Source organism: Triticum aestivum, chromosome 2D (assembly GCF_018294505.1).
Source record: "Triticum aestivum cultivar Chinese Spring chromosome 2D, IWGSC CS RefSeq v2.1, whole genome shotgun sequence".
NCBI classification, from domain to species: Eukaryota; Viridiplantae; Streptophyta; class Magnoliopsida; order Poales; family Poaceae; genus Triticum; species Triticum aestivum.
Window position 1 is genome coordinate 556,221,353 of NC_057799.1, and position 20,988 is coordinate 556,242,340.

General features: G+C 38.0%; 1 protein-coding gene across 1 annotated transcript; it reads left to right on the plus strand.

The window, feature by feature from the left end:
- The first annotated feature begins 978 nt into the window (after positions 1-978).
- On the plus strand, positions 979-6,054 carry LOC123049945 (transcription factor bHLH123). Its single transcript, XM_044472798.1, has 7 exons — positions 979-1,401; positions 2,965-3,682; positions 3,766-3,915; positions 4,508-4,579; positions 4,698-4,763; positions 5,539-5,577; positions 5,814-6,054. Exons 1-7 carry the CDS (start codon positions 1,079-1,081, stop codon positions 5,982-5,984), a joined length of 1,539 nt encoding a protein of 512 aa, XP_044328733.1. The 5' UTR covers positions 979-1,078; the 3' UTR covers positions 5,985-6,054.
- Positions 6,055-20,988: the final 14,934 nt, after the last annotated feature.

Sequence of the window (20,988 nt, forward strand, 5' to 3'; positions counted from 1 at the left end):
CACCCTTAAACCCGTTTAGAACTGGATTTGCTGATGTGGCACCCTGGGATGGTGGGATTGCAAATTAAAGAGAGGCGCATAGGATGGGATTGTGCATGCTCTCAAAGCCTGCCGACACCGCTGATCCAGCTACTCTCCGCCGTCACGGCCTTCTTGCGCTCCATGGATGACGCGGCCGCGCGCGGCTGCCCCGGATGTGAAGCACCTCAAGCTGCTCGGCCCCGACGACACGCTCCTGCTCGGCCGCGTCTACCGCTTCGTCAGCCTCGAAGGTACGTCGCGTGCGATAACTCCAAGCCCTTCGATCGTTTGCATTGACACTTGAGACGCCGCACCGAAAATGTTTTCCAGCGTCAACTTGTTAGGCGTGTATACGTATTCCGGCGGACGGTGCGACGCGACGAGGATTAATCTGCGATTCATGCCTGTCGCCGTCCGCTTGCATGCCGTTTTCTAACTACTAGCGCGGCTGTTTAGTGGAGCTTTATCCATAATAACTTTCTGGACTGAGTATTTGCTAGCATCGTCTTTTCCTATTCTATTTCCACTGAAGAGTGATTAACGGAATCTTATGCATTAATCTGTGTTGTACGAGCAGAGGTGCTGAAAGAGTTCGCGACGAAGCGAAACGTCAAGCTCAGCCGCGTCATGGTCAAGGCCAAGGAGGAGGTGGTGGCGACGAAGCCGGCCAAGCCTAGGCGCTGGTTGCAGCAGCGCCATCGTGCGCGAGGAATCCGACCAGTCGCTCGCAAAGTTGTGTTCACATTTCTCAGTTCGTGACACTTCCGATGCTCACTCGTAGTAGACTAACGGTATACTAACGGTGACGCGCATTGCTTCACCAGGTCCCGAAAGGATTGAGATGTCCAAACAAAGAGACTTCCGGAGCGTGTGACATCACGCCCACATAGCCATCTCATCCCCTCCTTTATAAAGCCCCCGGCAGGCACCCACGAACTCCTGTCAGCTCTAGACAAAGCCAAATTCCTCCTCCCCCGGCCTCCTCTCTCCTTCCTAGCTCTACCCCGGCCGCCACACGCCCGCCCAAGAAGAGCTCGCAGCAGCAGGTACGTAGTGCATGGCCCAGGAGAGCTCGCAGGCCTCCGTCGCGAGCTCACCGCCGCACCCTCCATCTTCGGCTTTCTGGTGGCGCGACATGCATCCCTATTCCACTACCCCTGCTTGGCCGCCGCCGGCCGCCACAGCGGCCACGCCGCTCTGGACCCCGCTCGCTCAACACAGGACATCCTCCTCCGGCGCCGACGACGACCTGTCCGCCTCCAACGCCACCATGCAGACCTCCTTCACCAAGACCTCTACCAACCACTCCGGCATCAGCATGGACGACTCCTCAGCCGCCACTGCGGCCGTGCAGAGCCACCTCTGGAACCAAGTCGTCATGTGAGTACAGCAGGACCATATCACTAGATGCATATTCGGGGGTAATACCATAATAGTAATATTTGCATATTCGAAGGCTCGGCCCGGCCCGGCCCGGGCGTGAAAAGACGGCATGCGTCCACTATCTGTTGTCCGAAAGAAAAAGAAAGGAGCCTCGCTTTGCCTAGATTCTAATCTCGAGAGTATATATTGTCTACCTCTACCTAGCTAGTGTGATTCTAATTTCGATCAATCTAAATAACCTTGCTGCTTAATTCTCATCTCTATTCCCCTTCCCTCTACCAAGCTACACTACACACACTTGTTAATACAGAGAAGAAAAAGAAAATAGAACAAGAATATGTATTACGTATGAGTGTGATAGGTTGTAGTCTATGCTCTAGATTCTAGAGAGTCAGTGGCAGCATGCTAGGGAAAGCAAGAGAGGAACTAAAGCAAAGCAAAGCAAGGAAAAAAGGAGCTAGCTAGTTAGCTTTTCAAATAGTGTGATATGGGAAAGGTAATTAATCCCCACAATGCAAATCTAGAAGGGACTTTTGGTTTGCGTCTCTGCCTCGAGTTAGCTAGCTAAATAGGTTCCACCCTTTGTCAAAAACCGAGAGACGTGATTCAGGACCATGGTTCAGCCGAACCTATGGTCTATGCGTATAATTTAACATCCTACTACATGTGGATCTGTAACATATATATCAACTGCATTTTTTAATCAACCATGTATGGATCCTCATGAATAGACATGCATGACAACTGCATTTTTTAATCAACCATGCACGGATCCTTATGAATAGTGTCTAGAAATGAATGATGTCCAGTATATATAGGTTCGGTTGAACCATGGTTCCGTAAAACATTTTTGGTCAAAAACCTAATTAATACTCCCTCCGTCCCAAAATAAGTGACTCATTTTGGGACGGACGGAGTATTATGTAGAGTTGCAAGTGAGGAGACTATCACATTGGAATCAACATAAGTGAGATCGCTTGCTGCTGGAACAAAATTTGTTAGGCCTCCAAAGAATAAATGCTCCAATCTGTCTAGTATTATCCCTCTGTATCAAAATACAAGACATTTTTTAACACTATAAAAGTGTAAAAAAAACATCTTATATTTTGATACGAAGGGAGTAATATATAAGCTTGAATATACTCCGTCTATCCCGTAATATATGAATGTTTTTCAAGCTATTTTAGTTTGAAAAATGTTCTTATATTATAGGACGGAGTAAGTATTTCCTAGGCTTTGGAGAAGCAACTAAAATTCGCTTGTTTAGTACGGATCGCCAGAAAGTTGTACCATATCAAAGCATTCAGGTCCCCTTGCTTGCTAGCTAGCTAGAAAAGTACTACTTCAATCCAATTCCCAAAGATGATCCCTCTTTACATTCTCGCTTTCAACTCTGCAATTGATTGCCAAATGATAGATGACAAAGAAGCAAAGACCTTTTCGTTTGAGGAACAAATAAGCAAGACTAGGTGCATAAACTAATTTAATTAAGCAGAAGTACCGTTGTGCACGTTCTCTTTTTGTTCACCTTTCAATTACCTCTATTGGAGAAAAACTCAGGGGCACCGGCGGCGAGGTCGCGAGGAGCATGCAGGTGGTGCATGACGCCCACAACGACGACAGCGAGAACTTCCTTGAGCTGCTAAACTCAAGGACGCTCGCCACGGAGCTCTTTGCCGAGCCGCCGGCTTGCGACTATCTCAAGAAGATGGAGTACGGTGGCGGCAGCGCATGGCCGGACGTCCACCAGTTCAGCGCTGCCAATATGGACAAGCACCTCCCTTCCGCCTCCGGCCCTGGCTACTGGTCCATCGCGCCGCCCAACCCGTGCCACGGAGACAGCGGCCACCACCAACGCGTTGGCGGCTCCGGGCCATGCGATAACGCCGCCGCCATGGGCCACGTTGCCAAGGCCCTCTTCCTGGACGCGGACGGCAACGTCAAACACGAGATGGGTGGGGGCGGCCACGGCGCGATACTGCAGGAAGCGGCCAGCACCAGCAGCACCAGCAGCCAAGACTTCACGAGGCCCATCGGGCTAGGGTACAGCTCCATGCAAGGGCTCATCAGCAACAGAATGTATGGAGGCGGCGCCGGCGCTTATGACGTTGCCATGGACGTTCGGTGGGGCAGAAATGACGGTCGCGACCCTAGGAGCCTGTCGGGCTTGATATCGTTCGGCCGGGGGATGGGAAAGCCTGCGCCTTCCGGCTCCCCGGCGAAGACGTCGTCGGCGGAGTACAAGAAGCAAGGGCGGGAGATGTCGTCGCCGGTACCTGTAAGAAAGCAAAACATGCATGCAAGATCAAGGGCCAGAGACATTTGATCGATGTATGATATTGTACTTGTGTGCATGCGTAGGAGAAGACAAGCACCAGCGGCGGCTGTGGCAAGGGGAGTAGTGCACTATCCACCAAGGGGAAGAAGAGATCGGAAGAGGAGAGGGGATCGGAAGGCAACGTGAAGAAGTCCAAGCACGAGTCCTGCTCGCCCACGTCGTCGTCTCCCAAAGTATGGCAGTGTCACACTCTTTTACTTATTTGCATGCATGGTTGATCCGCCATTGGGACATGCATGCATGCATGAGTTCAACCAGTATTTAGACTGCTCATTAATTATAGCTAAATCTTTATTTTTTAGAGCAATATTTATCACAAGCAGTACTACATGCATGATAGCTTAACGTATATGCATGCTTTGAACACATGATGGCTTAACATATACTCCGTCCATTCCAATGAATAAGGTGTGCACACATATTGAAATTCAAGACCAGAAATTATACCAACTAAATGTGAATTATATGTGAATAAAATTATACCATTGAATTCGTATTGAAAAAGTTTTCCTTGATACAATTTTTATGTCACAAAAGATAGATATTATCAATCTAATTTGTGATCAGAGTTGGAGTTTGAGAAACGTGTGTGCCTTATTCATTTGAATGGAGGGGCTATGCATGCTTTGAACACCGTGAAAAGGTTGCACATAGCTTAACGAAACAATGTTATGATACCAAATTCCCCAAACTAATTTAAACTGTCGGTTCTTCATTCATGAGACTATCATTGATTAATGAGTTAATTAGGCTTCCATTTAACAGGGCCAGGTGACTAAAGTAAAGTTAGGACACAAGATAACTGCACTTCAACAGATGGTTTCACCATTTGGGAAGGTGTGTTGAAGCACATATGTGTGTTCGGTTGTTCATTTCTGTTTGATGTTTATTTACACCACAATTATGCCAGAAGGCAAAAAAAAAGCAATACTGAAATTGTTCATCCTTTGAACAGACCGATACCGCATCAGTTCTATATGAGGCGATAAATTACATTAAGTGGTTGCATGAGCAAGTGCAGGTAATTTAGTTTTGCTTCCGATCTCGTGAGTGTTCGTAGTTTTACAAAGAGGAGAATACATTTAACTTTGTACAAAGTCTTACTAAGTCTGCAACAATTAATATGAATGGGAGGGAGTAGTTTTTTTAAGGTTTATTAGAATTTTAATCTAACTTTCTGAACTTGATATGCCTTAATTAATTTGGGCAGGGAGTAATTAATATAATAGCATGTGTATCCCTTTATATAATGCATATGCTTGGTGAGGATTATTTAATCAACATGATCACTAAAAAATTCTCAAAAAAAACATGATCACTAAAAGGATGTGGAAGCTTTATGTCCTTAACACATTTTCATGATGGAGGGCTTTCTACCATCCTTTTCCTGACTCGTGCAACATAATCACTGCAATTATTTATTTGTCAAAAGGGATGTTTCACAACCGCACTCAATATTAGTTAGAGGAGAATATTCATGCCAAGCAGCCAATTATTGTGAGACACGTGTTGCGCCACAACCGACAAGCCCATAGCTGATGAATTTATTCATGCACCCCCTTTTTGGAGGGCCCCATGGTAGCCTTGCTTTGTTCGTATTTAGCACCGCATGAGTGCCACTAGTGCTGCTGCTTTTGTGTAATGGAATGCATGGTCATGCCCCGTTGCTACCTCCTTTTGTAGTTTGGCTCTATCAGTTCATGATATACGACATGGAAAACTTTCTCCATATCTATCTGGGAATCAACATTTTTTGTTTCAGTTTGACTTACTATTTCGTTGTCTGTTGCATGCAGCTGCTGAGTGACCCTTACATGAAGTCGTGTAGTAGCAAGGTAAAACCACAAAATCTACATATGAAGTATTAAACCCTTTGACTAAAATATACTTTTATAACTTTTTCTAGTTCCTCGCAAAAAAATAGTAATAATGATATAATAAGCCCACCTTCCGTCAGCAGCCATCATCAAACTTCTTCAGTTTCTTGCGGAAATTTTACGGTTGATACACCTGGCACATAACAATGTTTCCATTCACATAACACTATGTTGTTGTTCCTTTTTTTCCTTAGGATTACAAGCCATGGGTACGGTCTGATGGGATGGAGAAGGAAGATGCAGAGACTGACCTAAAGAGTAGGGGGTTGTGCTTGGTTCCACTCTCCCGCACGCCCCAGGTGTACATGGATAGCAACGGCCCGGATTATTGGACCCCGCCCAACAGGAGTTGTTTATTCCAATGACTTACTTCATTACTTACTATTATTATTATCATTATTATTGTTATTATTATTGTTGTTGTTATTATTATTATATTGTTGTTGTTGTTGTTGTTGTTGTTGTTGTTGTTGTTGTTGTTGTTGTTACCGCATCGTGAACGAGATATATTTAGAGAATGAGCAATTCATGAGGTTAATTTAGAGTTGTATCTCTGTAACTATAGCCACAAGTTAATTAAACATCAAATGTATCTTGTATGTTGATTGGATCCATGGTTCCTGTAATGTTGTCCATTGTTAACATCGGTACTGCGTTGATTCTTTCTGCTCTAGAACTGATGTGACCATTTTTAATGAGATATGACATGATTCTATACATATAGTAGATTTTAAAAGCATATAGATTATACAACGTGTTTCATCGCTGGCTTAACTTACAGATGTTGCATTGCATCTGTTCAGGAAATATCCCAACTCCACAAAGTAAAGAGAAAAAAAAGTTCATTTAGAATTCACAAAGCCGAGACAGAAGAAAGTTGGCACAAAAAAGAACAGTAAATGTTACTTTATTTGATTCCTAGTATGTACTAAAGCAGTACATATGTATAAAAGTCGGGGATACATGTTCTAGTCCAATAATAGTTGACAACAATAAAAATATATCTTCCATTGTGTACCTTTTAAAAAACTCCATCATGTACTTGTTCTTCTTCTTGGGCACCATTTGCACACCGGCCGCAACCTTGATGAGTTGTTGTTGCGGCCTTGCCTTGGTTGACGGGCCCCATTGGCCACAACCTCGCCAAGTTGCTATAGCCAGTCATGGCATCGCCTCATTGGTCGAGGGCCGCCATTCACCGTTGGTTGTGCCCATGCCCTGGTGGGTAACGCGGCCTGCATACTCAAAACGAGTTGTGCGAACCAACCTGTGGTTGGATAGTTAGGAGGACAGTAGTATCCCTATCCCACCAGGTTTCAGGTCCTGGTGTTCGCATTTATTCTGTATTTATTTCAGAATTTTCGGCGATGCGCATTCAGTGGGAGGAGACGTTCCCGTCGACTACAAGTCGCCTACGGTGACTTCGTAAAATCTCAAGATGATATGTCGGCTCAGTCTCTCAGAAAATCTCATAGGGTAGGGTGTGTGTGTGCGTTTATAGGGATGAGTGTATGCGCGAATATATGAGCGCCTCTGTACTGTGTTAAAAAACGAGCAGTCAAGCAGTCCTAAGGGGGACCGCCTATATGGCGACCTACGCGCCAGGAAGCATGCAGGCGCGTAGGGGGGACACTGCTCCGAACGAACGGCGGGAACTAGTTGGGCTGGCCCATTTCGTGCGCGTTTGGGTGGAGATTGTTTCGTGCGCCAGGATGTTTCTTTGTGCACGATAGGGAAAAGTGGCGCGTAGATGCTGGTTCGAATTTGAACTACTAGTTTTATTCCTGTTTTCCGTTCAAAAAAATGTTTTTTTTCCTGTATGTTCCTAAGTTGGAACGGAAAAATGTAGCGAGCAAATATTGTAGAAAAAAATTCATAAGAAAATGCAAAAAACAGTATGATGTCAGGGGCTCTTTTTTGTACTGAATTTTCTAAACATGTCATACAAACAAAATTGATCAGGAAGAAAATTTCATACAAGGGATTAAAAATAACGTCTTTATCCATTTGTGTGGATTCTCTTGACTGCCATAGTTCTTGTTGGAATTGTCTTGTACTAGTTGTTGTACCTATTTTTATTAAGAAAAGCAAAAAAACTGCTGGTCAGTATATTGTAACATCCACAAAAGTCATGATGAGGGAAAAATAATAGTTTTAAATAGCCAAAAAAATGTGAACAAAATGATCTAAATGTGCTAATAATTTTAAATATTGCAATGCTACTCCATATAGAATTGGACACTTTACATACTAATTTAGAGTGAAAACATCCCATGTTGATTGTAATTGAAAAAAATAAATTTCAGTCATTATGGAAAAGAATTTTATTATGTGGAAGCATTCCAAAAAGCAGTTTAATGTAGGTGATTGAATATGGATGGTAGGGAAAAATGAATTGTATTGTAATGAAACAAAGCACAAATGTATGACATATTTTTAGAAAAGAAGTTAGCCAAGAGTTACTATAGTTGCTTGACAGATTACTATTTGATTGAACACTTAATCTCTGGGCTACATGCAAAACGTTTTATAGTGAACTTTTTCTGTGGAATTATTTGTTCGACTATTTCGACAATCAGGTTGACACTACAATAATTGCTACGTATGAATCTCAAAGCTAGGTAGATGTTTATTTGAAAAACTTTATGAAAGGAATTATTAAAAAGAGAAGGGAAAATGTTTCAGACTTTTTGCAGAGTTGCAGTTGTGACCTCGGTAGTTGTTTATTTGAATGATCGAAACCCCTGTGGAATAACATATTTAGAAAATACATAAGAAACATTTTGACAAAAAGAGTAACCAACTTTCATAACATAGATTATATAGAAGTGATAGAAAAATGGCAAGAACAGAGATAACCAACAAGGGGAGGATGATAAAAAAAGGATCTAGAACTTACATGGTTTTGTAGGAAGTTTCTCACTATAGGTAATTGAACTTCACTATTGGGGTATGTTGCTATCTCGTACAAGAAAATTTCACGCAGAGCTTGCAAATCAGCCTGGAAGAAAGTTTATTCACTTTCAGTTGTACAGTTAAAAAAATGAAGAGGTATTGGTCTAGAAATGATAGGATCTTACAGTTGAGAACCCTGGAACTCCCATTCCACGGTAGTTTTTCAAAATTTGCAACAGAAATAGTCATGTATCATACCTGGGATAGAGGAGATTGTAAGAACTTAACTTAGTTTACGAATATATGAAAACTGCAATTAACTAAGGTAATTCAAATGAAAATGCTGAATGAAAAAAAAAGAGAAGCTATGGACCTGAAATGAGTTCTAGGTACTGCAACAAAATCTGTAGTCGAAGTCCTTTATGTTGAATGCAGTGCAGTTCGGGTATGTCAAGGCAAACAATGTTTTGAAATTGTAGGCAACAGTGCTAATGATAGTGGTGAATCTATCTTGTCCAGAGCCATCAGGATTCATAATGTCGAAGTACCTCTAGGATTCCAGGTTTGTGGAAATTAAAATCAACTGCTTATCATTGAAGCAAGGTAAGTGCACCTAGAAAAAATAGAAGGCATATAAGTTTGGTTTTGTAGGGATAAGAAAATACTGCATTCTTCATGCAAACATAGTGTTTAAAGAGAAATGTTCATATATGTTTTGTTACTCAAGTTAGAGAACTAACGAAATTTGCTCTATCCAGGCTGAAGCCAACTGTTCCTTCACTTAAAATATCTCTACAAATAGGATCTAAATGATCCAATAGAGGCTGTATTAATAATTCCTGCATTGTCGTTTGTGAAAAATATCAATAATACTAAAATGAGTGATGCTTATATCTTTTTTGGTGGATTTCTGTCACTAAAATGAAAAAGTACTTAGCACAAAATGAAGCGAGCACTACCATATCTTCTCTTTGCACAATGTGTGTAATAAAATCAGTATTTGGTATAAGTCCTTGCCTCACGCGGAATAGTTGGTTTTATTAAGAATTTTCGGGTAACAATCTAAAGAATGGGGACTCATCCAGGAGCCAGGTCTCAATGAAATAGTCAAAGTCTTCTGATCAACCCAAACTTCATTGACTTGGAAAATCCTTTGGCTGATATTTTTTTGATGAATGTAAACAAGAAAGGTTGTTAGAAGAACTAGTACCAGATCATGAGGAAGATAGAAGGAAAGAGGAAACATATATTATGAAACTATTGGCTTCAAGTAGTTGCGAGTATCCGAAAACAGGTAAAATACCTTGAGTCCAAATGTGGTAGAGCTGCGTTCATAGTCTTGAAGAACTCAGACCGAACCGGGCTTGAGAAAATAACTTGTTGCTACTGCATGTTTTTGTTCTGGTAAACAACTGCTGCTGAAGAGAATTTCTGAAACAGTTTCTTCTTTCCTTCTGCGATTTTGTTTCTTTTGCATTCAGCTTCAAAGTCTTCTAGAAGTTTATATAATCCTGGATCATCAAGTGGAGTTCCAAATCTGTTTTCTGGTTGACCAGAGTTGATGTTGAAAGGCCTCAGAGGGCTATTGCTATATAGAAACGGAGTTTTCTGATTGGATAACAGTGGATACTTGCCACTAGAATTAACATTATAGGTGGGACCAGCAGGCAGTGAAAGACTTACGTTATTGCAACTAGTCATTTGATGTGGAAGTGTATCATGTAGACCAGCAATTATAGCATTGAAAGAGGGAATATCATGTTCAACATTGATTCCTGTTAAACAACTATATCCCGCTTGGGTATTATTTGTAATAGCCTTGTTACTCTGATATTCTGCTTGTTCATAGATATGGCTAGCTACAACTATAGGAACTAGAGGGTCAGGTGGTACTTCTGCTTGATCTTCTGAGAAATATAATGAATTAGCTGTTGAAAGATGGCACAAAATGAGTTTAAACTACTATGTTCGAGTAGTACGAAAAGAACAAATGTTAGTTGTTTTGAAGAGAAAACAAAACAGTAGTATTACCTTTGTTAGATGAGATAAATTTTCACTGGGTTATGCTGAATTTTTCTTGTCTGCATTGTAGAAGTTCTTTTCCAATCATTTCCCTCACTGAGTGATAAGTCTTCATTGATTCAAGAATCACTATGTATTCAGATTGGAGAAAGAACAAGTACATACTTGTATTAGTAAAAAGTGATTTAGTTCTTGTTGGTATAAGCGTAAAAAAGTTACAAAGATGGGTTAAAAAATGGTAGACCATAAGAACAACGATAAAAACAAATGCTGGAGAAATGATTACCTTGGAAAGTAGTAGTACCACTTAGGTCAGCTTGTGTTTGTTCATCCTTTTTCATAACCTCTGTAGTTGTTGATGCACCAGGCAATAGTAGGTAAAAATTTATCTGCTTGTCAATATGGAGAGATTCAGACATGCTTTGTATAAGATATTCAACTAATACTTTGTTCTTTTCTTCATCAAAAGTGGCTGGATAAATGTGAGGCTCAGGGAAATCAATGAAATCTATTGAAGAGAGGAATGATTCCAGGACAGGATGATTTTCAGTTTCCAACTTGTATGAACAAGGATGACTTGTAGTATTGCTGGACTTCATATTTGGAAGAGAATGAAATTTGGTGAGTTCATCACTCTTGCTTTGTTTGGAAGGAATTTTGAGGCCAAAACAACTGTGTGCCTCATCAATGTAGGAACGTATTGTTGGTATAGAATTTGATACAAATGTTTGCCAGAATTTCTGAGTGCTACGTTCAACTCTTGCCTTTTCCTGATTCATAAAGCAAAAAAATTTAGAAAAAATAATAATAAATTATATGGAAAAATATATGAGATTGTTGTTTTATTTTCTCTGCATTAACTAATCTCTGCATCATGAATAGAAGGGAACTTGCTACTGATGCAGTGTAGAACTGATTCAGGTAGTTCCAATTCTATTTCGTTCAGTTCATCATTGAATGGGGTCGAAGATATGTGCTTCATCTGGCAATGCAAATAATTAAGTTAAAGTTTATTGCTTCCAAAAAATAATTGCAACACAATGACTAAAAGAAGAAGGAGCTTTGCTACTAGTAGTGACTATCATTCTGCAGTTTAGAAGAAAGAAGAGAATGGAAGTGGTTAATTCTTACCGGCAGCCTCCCAAACTGTTTTTCCTCTCCAGGCATTGTAGCAAGAGCTAAAAAAGCATTAAGTATAGTTGATGACCACATTGGAAGCCTTGGGAAAATGTTGGAGGGCATCTTGTATTCAGATGTGATTAAGAATTCAAAGTGCATGACCTTAAAAATGTTGCATGAAAGAATGGGCAGCAGAAAAAGTCTAATTAGTGAACATTCAATGAAGAGAAAATATATTATGAACGAGTAAATCAAATTAGTGTAATTCAGAAAGAGTTAAAGAAGAAAATTCTTACCACAATATTAGTTTGCATCCCCCTGGCATGGCTGAGGGGTTGATCCTTATGTCTGATTTTCTAATTTGATGAACCAAGAAAGACAGGGCAAAAAGACACCGATTGTATTTGAGAACAGAATCTATGTCCACCAAAGCACTGAATTTTGTTTTGTTGGGTAGTCCCTTTGAGTTAGGTGCAATGAGGATAGAAAGAGTCAATAGCAAGAATATCCTAGAGAAAGCTTCTTCAGTTATGGTAGGAGTAATCATTGAGAATAGTTGCTCTGGAGTTGGAGTAGCTGATTGCAAGAATGTATTCATGAATTGAACTGTTTCATTGGTAGGGGTTGTCTGAATTGGTAATCCTCCACATGGAATACCCAGTATTTTGTGCACAACATCATCTGTGATTTTGAATTTAAACCCATTCCTAAGTGCAATGCTGCATGTACTTGTGTTGAACTGGGCAGCTAACCAGTGGAATAAATCATCCACATTCGAGTTGCATGAAATTTGAAGAATAGAACCGAACCCTAGTTTTCGTACTATCATCTTTTGATCGTCAGTAAGATTTGATATGAAAACCAGGAACATATTAAGATGGTCCAGAATAAGTGCCTGAAGTAATTTAATAAAAAGTTCAGAATATTTAGAAAATATGTGCATAGAAAGACGATTTCGATTATAGAGATGGAGTTACTTCAAAATCACTGAAAGTATAAGAAAAAATGTTAGCAGATTGTTCTTACTTTCTTCTTTTTATAAATTTTGTCATCACTTAATTCTGCCATATGTAGTTCTTGGGTATTCCTCTTCTTTAGAAGTGACTCATTTGATGTAGACATCTGCAGAAAATGAATAAAGTTTAGTACAGAAGCATTGATGGAGGAAAAAGATTTACTTAATACTTAAGTAACAAATGTGCTTAAAAAAGAAACTACAAATGTTATGCCAATCACTTGTGCTTAGGACATTTAGTAGGGAAAAATAACAAAGTAGAGCAAGATAATGGATGCTTTTTTGGAAATAAAGTTGAACCTTATTTGTGTTGGCAACTTTCGATAGAACATTAATGTTGACTGTTTCATGGTTATCAAGTTGTTAGCCTTGTTTTGCCTTAATATTTTCATCTTCCATCTGCAATAATTTGAAAAGAAAAATTAGTTGCAATGTTGAGGGCACTGAGAGCAAATGGTTGGTGCACTGACAGTAAAAAATGACTAGTCCAATAGTTGTCTGCCTTGATTGTGGATTTAACCATTTACTCATTTTCGTCAAACATCAAGCGTGGAATAAAAATATTTTGCTCTGGTTGTACATCTTCCTATAACTACTCGGGGATGAACTGGTGCATTGGTTGTACATCTTCCTATAAATAGTTGGGGATGAAGTGAAGAACAGAGCTATCTTGTAGTAAGATGTTCCTAGCTTGAACTGCTTGGTGATGAACCCAAAATCAAGCAACATGAATTGATCTTTGAAATTCCAACCAGAAAATTGGGCAGACCAAGATCTGGTCGATTAGAATCTACCAGATCTAAGCATATGCAGAGGAGGAACACAACTTAGACGTAAAAGAGGAGGACTATTTAAGAAATTGACCTGATGGATCTTAGGAAAATAGTTCTTCAAGTTGATGCCGAGGGTATGGAGGTGGAGGATGGTGGTTTCCAGAGAAATGGAGGCGGGCGATGGTGCTGTCGAGAGAAAATGGAGGAAATGGGGAAGAATGAGAGAGGGGAAAGTGCGGACACAAGTACCAGGCTCCGTCTATTGCGGGGTGGACCCCAGCTGTAGGTTGGACATGTTAGTATTATTTGGATAGATAAAAACAGGTAACCCTAGAAAAAAAAAGTAAAGCAAAAACGTCCTCATCATCTCTCTGCGAGGCACCGCAGGCCGTGCTGGTGGCGCGCACAAGGCGCCCGCGTGTGTCCGCCGTCTAGGTTTGAGGCAGGCAAGCGGCGGACAAGGGGGGTTGTGGCTACCGCCGGCGAGGATTGAAGGTGGACAACCATTGCCGAAGAAGAAGGGCATCTCCGCTGTGGTATGAGCACCTACTAGGTAAATAAAATATGAAGTGCAGTAGATTTTCTTCAAGATAGTAGTGGAAATAGATATTCTTCTAGTTAATTTTCTTCGTGTTCCAGATAAATGTGCTCATGTTTGTTTTTGTCAAAACTTTGGCTATCCAATAGTTCAATCAACCATGAATCAGGATGAACTGTCACATAGTTCTGTCAGCAAACAGGGGAAGAAGAGGAAAAAGAAAGGTGGAGATGGTCTTGAATGTAAGGTAAGATGGTGAAAAATCTTGTTGGATTCTTTGTCTTGTTCATACTAGTGTCACCATCTTACAGATAGAAAAATATAGACAATAACTCAATCTCTGAGACAGGCTAATGGAATGCCCAAGAAAATGCAGAGGTTGATATTGTTTCCGTAGTCCGAAGTAGAACTAGCACATGACATGTTTGACCGTGTTCATTTTTAATTTGAACCAACAGACAGTGCTTGAAGCAAAACAAATAGTATCATAAAACATAGTCTAAAAAAACTAATATGTAAACAATTATGTTGTTCTCTATGATTTGTCAGAATTAAACATGAAACGATTTGTACCAAAAATGATTAAATGGTACTGTTCGCTTATCAGTACATGTTGTGTTGTTCTGTAGCATATGTCATAGGAAAATTCATTAAAGTATTTTTGATGATTTTCAGATGATGAAGCGAAAAAATGCTAATATTTTTCTGGTACTTGCATGAGAAATCTTCTTGCTATGACAAAGTAGTGAACAGTAGAAATTTTACATTGAAGCCTCTGTGTTTTAGATTGAAGCCTGTGTGTGAATTGAACAAAATCATTGGAAGGTTTTGAACAAATAACTTTATCTTTTGTTTTAGGTTGATAGTGTCATATGTGGAGAAGCCAAACTTGGGAAACCAGCAAAAAGAAGTTCTAGGAAGAAAAATGACTTCGTATCCAAAACTCTAGTTTCTGAAGTTTCAAAGGTTTGAAAATTCATTGTAGCTATTAGTACCTTCAGAGAAGAACTTATTTTGATGGATGAAAAACAAATTTGCAGGAAAAAGATGATGTTTTCATGGATGAATTTGATCAGTACGTATTGCATCAGTCGAGGAGAAAAGAAGCTGAGGTCAGTTTAACAAGTTCTTTGGGATTACCAAAACGCAATTTCCATTTTCGTGTGCCATAGACCTTTGATTGACAGTTATGATGGTCTTTAAATAACAGGTACTCATAAGCAGTCAGGAAGGTGTAAGCAAAAGTTATGGGGATTCTTATTGTGGCACTCAGGAAGAAAATACTCATAACCATGATTTGATTGGAACAGAAGACATTAGTGATACCATTCCTGTAATGGTGGGAGAACTTTGTATTGACGGGTCTGTGAAAGTAAGCTTTATACTCCAGCTAGGAACTTGATAGTGTTTTTTACTGTTTGTTTTATTGTAAATAATTGGAAATGATTCATAGTTGTTAAATTAACAAAGAAAATGTAAAACTTGTAGGAAGTTGCTACTAATATTGAACTAGCTGATGCGAATGAGAGACAGCAAGCAGAGACTGTTGACAAGGTAAATCATGCCTTTATTGTAATAGTGTATCATAAATTGGACTTGTCTTGAGGAATCAAATGCACATTATGTCTGAACGAAAGTGTTCATTTGATGCAGGCTAGTGTTTCTGATAATGGATTCAGTGCAATAGTTTCTACAGCACATACGTCAGAACAGTTTTGCGAACAGGTATAGCACTCTCTTTGAATAAAAATGTAGAAGCAAAGAAAATAGTATATATTTTCTTGATCTAGTTGGTGCACACAAAAAGTTAGAAAGTTAGCATGATAGGAAATCTGACATAGAATTCTCTGGTTGTGTTCTTTTTTTTTCTTGCAGTTAGTTGATCTTGTTGGGAATTCAAATGCTGAGCATCTATCTGAAGATGAAGATTCTGGTGATGAAACTGGAGCATGCAATGGGAAGGAAGAATATGAGAATTGGAGAAGTCAAGTACACCAGATGAATTGGAGTAGTCAAGTACACTCGCTGTTGGCATGGTTTTCTCTACGCTAGATGAGGCAGTCAGATTTGTGAATGTGTATGCGCAGATGAATGGTTTTGCAATGAAAAAAGGAAGAAACTACAAGCAGAGGAAGATCACTATACAGTGCTTCAAGGGTAGGAAGACACGTGAAACCAACTCGGGTATTAGGAAAAGGAAGAGGAGTGTAATTGAGAGAACAAACTGCCCTATGAATGTGACAGTGAAGCTAAGGGAAGGGAAATGGTTTATTCTGTCTGTTTGTCTGGAACATAACCATAGCTTTGTGAGCTCGCCTTCACTCACCAAATTCTTCCTCAGCCATAAATACATGAATGAAGCAGAAATACTCCTGTCTAAGTTGCTGCAAGAAAATAGGGTGAAACCACGAAGAATTATGATCATATTTAGGAGGCTGCGTGGTGGGAACTTTGGTAATTTGACATTTGACGTCAAAAATCTTGATAACCTGAAACAGGATGAGCGGATAAAGAAGATGAAGAACACAGATATTGAGTGGACTCGGCAGTATATCAAGAAGTTGCAGCTTGAGAACCCTGGTTTCATCTATAAGATGCAAATAGATGCTGATGACACTGTGCGGAGCATTTTCTGGACAGATGCTCGGTCAAGATTGGACTACAAGTTGTATGGAGAAATCATATCCTTTGACACAACCTATAGCACTAACAAGTACAACATGCCGTTTGCACCGATTGTTGGAATCAATGGACATGGGCGAACAATAGTGTTTGGTTGGGCGCTGTTGCAAAATGAGAAAGCGGATACTTTCACATGGTTGTTTGAGACTTTTGTAGAAGTCATGCAAGGCCAGAAACCAGGGATAGTCTTGACTGATCAAGATTCAGCAATGAAAGTGGTTGTTCCTCGAGTGTTTGGAGATTCTCTCCATAGGTTCTGCATATGGCATGTGCTCAAGAATATGAAGGATAACATGGGTGCATACATGGCTTTGAGGGAAGGGATGGAAGAAATGAAAACTGTATTGATGCAATCTGCCACTGTTGATGAGTTTGTTGCAAATTGGCAAGAGTTTTTTGTGAAGTATGACTGTGCAGAGCAAGATCATATTAAAAGGATGTGGGAAATCCGTGCCCATTTTGTTCCGGCTTAGTTCAGAGGCGTGTTTTTTCCATTCATTCAATCAACAAGCCGTAGCGAAAGTTTCAACTCCAACTTCAAGAACTACATAAGAAGGAAAGACACGATAGAAGCATTCATGAAGCAGTATGAGCTATTTCAAGAAAATGTCATCAATATTGAGAATCAGGACAGATTTGTGTCTAATGAGAAAACTCCTATATTATGGAGCCGCTGTCCTTTAGAAAGGCATGCTGCAAGAATTTTCACCCGTGGCATATATTTGAAAATGCTAACAGAATTTGTGAATGCAACAACTTTTGGTGTGATTGAAATAGAGAAAGACAAGTTGTATGACTTGAAGAGAATTTCAGTTATGAACATCCAGAATTCAGTAGGAAGTTGTTTCGAGTTGCTGTTGATAGGGAGGCAGCAACGTTTGAATGTTTCCGTGGGGAGTTTGAAAGAGATGGAATCCTGTGTTGTCATATCTTAAGATTGTTTACTTAATTTGATATTGTTGAGTTTCCGGAGCGTTACATTCTGAATAGATGGACTATTGCATTTAGAGAGAATGAGTTGAAGAAATTCAAGAACGATCTTATTGAAGTGATAGGAACAGACCCTTCTCAGAATGTTGTTCGGTATGCTATCGTGATGAGTAAGGTTGCTGATGCATGCTCAGACCTCAGTAAAGATTCTGAGTTTAGTAAGGAATTGCTAGAGGCAGTGGAGAAGGTGCATGCAAAATATTTGGAGCGCAATAAGGCTATTGAAACAGTTGAGTGTGATAGTTCGGGCGCTTTGAATGATCCTGCTATAATACCAACACAAACTGTGAACACTGCGGAGATGGTGAGAACACAATCTGAATGCTCAGGTACTTTGAAAGATCCTCCTGTGATACCTTCGAAATCTGTCAACAAAGGTCAGAGGTTGAAATCACAATCTGAAAAGAACTCAGCCAAGAAAATAGCTGCAAAGAAAAGAAGCAACGACAAGGACAAAATGGTTCAGCATAAGAAATGAATGGTATTGGATTAATTAGTAACTAATCTGTACATTATAATTTGACTTTGTTCCCTCAAAAAATTATAATTTGACTTTGGGAAACATATTCTAATTTTGGCTTTTTTGTCTGTACAGTTTTGAGAGTCGAATAAGCTCTTTGAAAACCTATTTTCATGGTCACTTTTGATCCAGGAGTGGTACATTGGTGTCAAGGAAATTTTGGAGTGCCTCCCATGATATTGCTGCTTTTTTTCTACAAATTTGTTAGGTATATTGATGAGGACTTGCTGCAGAGTGAAATAAATATTTATTGTTTGGACAGCTATTGAAAGTTTAAACAAATTATTTGGAGCATGTGTAGTGTGGGAAAAAAATTGTTAGCACATGCTTTGGACAAATATGTATTATGATTGGATCCTTTTTTAATAATGTTTGCCAATTGATAGAGATTGTGTATTTGGAGAATGTGTATTTATTTGGTAAAAATTGAATGTTTCATAAGTTTAGAATACCTGTCCTCTGGTTGTCATGTTAATAAATTTGTTGACCGAGGTTAGAAAAAATGTTGACAAGCTTAGAAAATATGTGAACATCTTCTCTAAGAGACTTGTTCTCACGAAAATTACAAAATTGTTAACAAAAAGTTGTTTTTAAATGATAATGAATTTAACGTTCTGTGCACTATTTTCAAAGAAAAATGTAGATGACCTTAGCAATGTAGGAATCTGAACATTACAACAATTCATTAAACAATGAAAACACTTTTGAGAAATATTAAAGAAAATCTGTGCATAAAATTTAAAAAGTTGTTCACACCTTTGAAGAAGAAGAAATATATTGTTAAAAAATTGTAAAATATGTTGAAAACAATTTGTGGAAAATATGTTAACAAAAAATTGAAAGAAATAGCTAACAATCTATTCATGATTTTATTTAAAAAAATGTTTACAGGCTGTTCACTATTTTTTAAAAAAAGTAGATAAACTTAGAAATGTTATTGGCATCTTCTTTTAAAAAATTGGCAGATTTTAAAACGTTGTTCACACGTTTGAAGAAAGAAGGAAAAAGTTGACAAAAATTTATAATATATGTTGACAAAATTATAGAAAATATGTTAACGTTCGTATTTTCGAGTTGTGACACAAAATAAAAATAAAAAAATAATGTTAACAAAAAAATTGAAAAGAAAATGTTAAAATTGTAGTCACGATTTTTTTTATTATAAAATGTAGACAAATTTACGAAAGTTATTAACAACTTATTTTTAAAAAACGTTGAAAAAAATTAAATTGTTGTTCACACCTTAGAAGAAAAAAATGTTGACAAACTATTGGAAAATATGTTAACTTCGAATTTTGAAGTTGTAACACAAAAAACAAAAAATGTTAACAAAGAAGATGAAAGAAATTGTTAACAATTTGTTCACAATTTTATTACAAAAAAAATGTAGACAGGCTTATGAAAGTTATTCACAACTAATTTTTAAAAAAATGTTCACAAAAAAGTTCACGGGATTAAGATCACTGTTTATATTTGTAATAAAAAGTTGTATCAAAAAATGTTGACAAGATTATAAGAGCTTGTTCAAAAATTAAGGGAAACAATGTTGACAAGATATTGAAAAGAAAGTTAATCTTTTGATTTACAAGTTGGAAGAAAAAATGTTTACAAGTTTAGGACAAGTTTTTGACAGAATAATAAAAAAAGTTGTCTAAAAGTACACAAAGAAGAAAAATGTTCGTAACTTTAGAATAGTTTTTCTTTGGTAGAGTAGTTGACAAATTTGTGGCCCGAGGTTAGAGGAAAAATGTTGCAAAATTTGGAAAATATGATAACAATTTTTATAAAAAAAGTTAGTAGCCTGTTCACTATTTTGTAAAAAATGTAGATAAAACTTAGAAATGTTATTGATAGCTTATTTTAGGAAGTTGTTCAAAAATTAAGAAAAAAAATGTTGATAAGAAAGTGAAAAAATAGATAATCTTTTGATTCACGTGTGGGAACGAAAAAATGTTGACAAATTTACAAAATATATGAATAACTTTTATTTAAAAAGTTAATGATTTGTTCACTATTTTATAAATAATGTAGATAAACTTGGAAATGTTATTTACAACTTATTTTAGAAAAATGTTGTCAGATTTTAAAAAATTGTTTACATGTTTAAAGAAAGAAGGAAAAAGTTGACAAAAATTTATAAAATATGCTGAAACAAATGTAGAAAATATGATAATGTTTGTACTTTCAAGTTGTAACAGAAAAGAAAATAATTTTAAAAAAATTTGAAAGAAACTGTTAACATTGTATTCACGATTTTGTTAATATAAAAATATAAACAAGCTTACAAAAGTTATTTACAACTTATTTTAAAAAAATGTTAACAAAAATTAAATTGTTAGTTAAAAAATGTAGACAAGCTTACGAAAGTTATTCAGAAATTATTTTAAAACATATGTTTACAAAAAATTCATGGTTTTAAGAACAAAAATGTTAACATTCGTATTAAAAAGTTGTAACAAAAAAATGTGGACAAGTTTAGGAGAAGTTGTTGACAAATTAAGAAAAAAGTTGACATTATTTTTGAAATGTTGGCAGATATTTAAAAGTTGTTCACACGTTTGAAGAAAGAAGGAAAATGTTGACAAAATTATATAATATATGTTGACAATATTATAGAAAATATGTTAACGTTCGTATTTTCGAGTTGTAACAGCAAAATAATGTTAACAAAAAATTGTAAGAAAATGTTAACAATGTATTCATGATTTTATTATTAAACAAATGTAGACAAACTTACGAAAGTTATTAACAACTTATTTTAGAAAAATATTCAAAAAAATTAATTGTTGTTCACACCTTAGAAGAAAAAAAATGT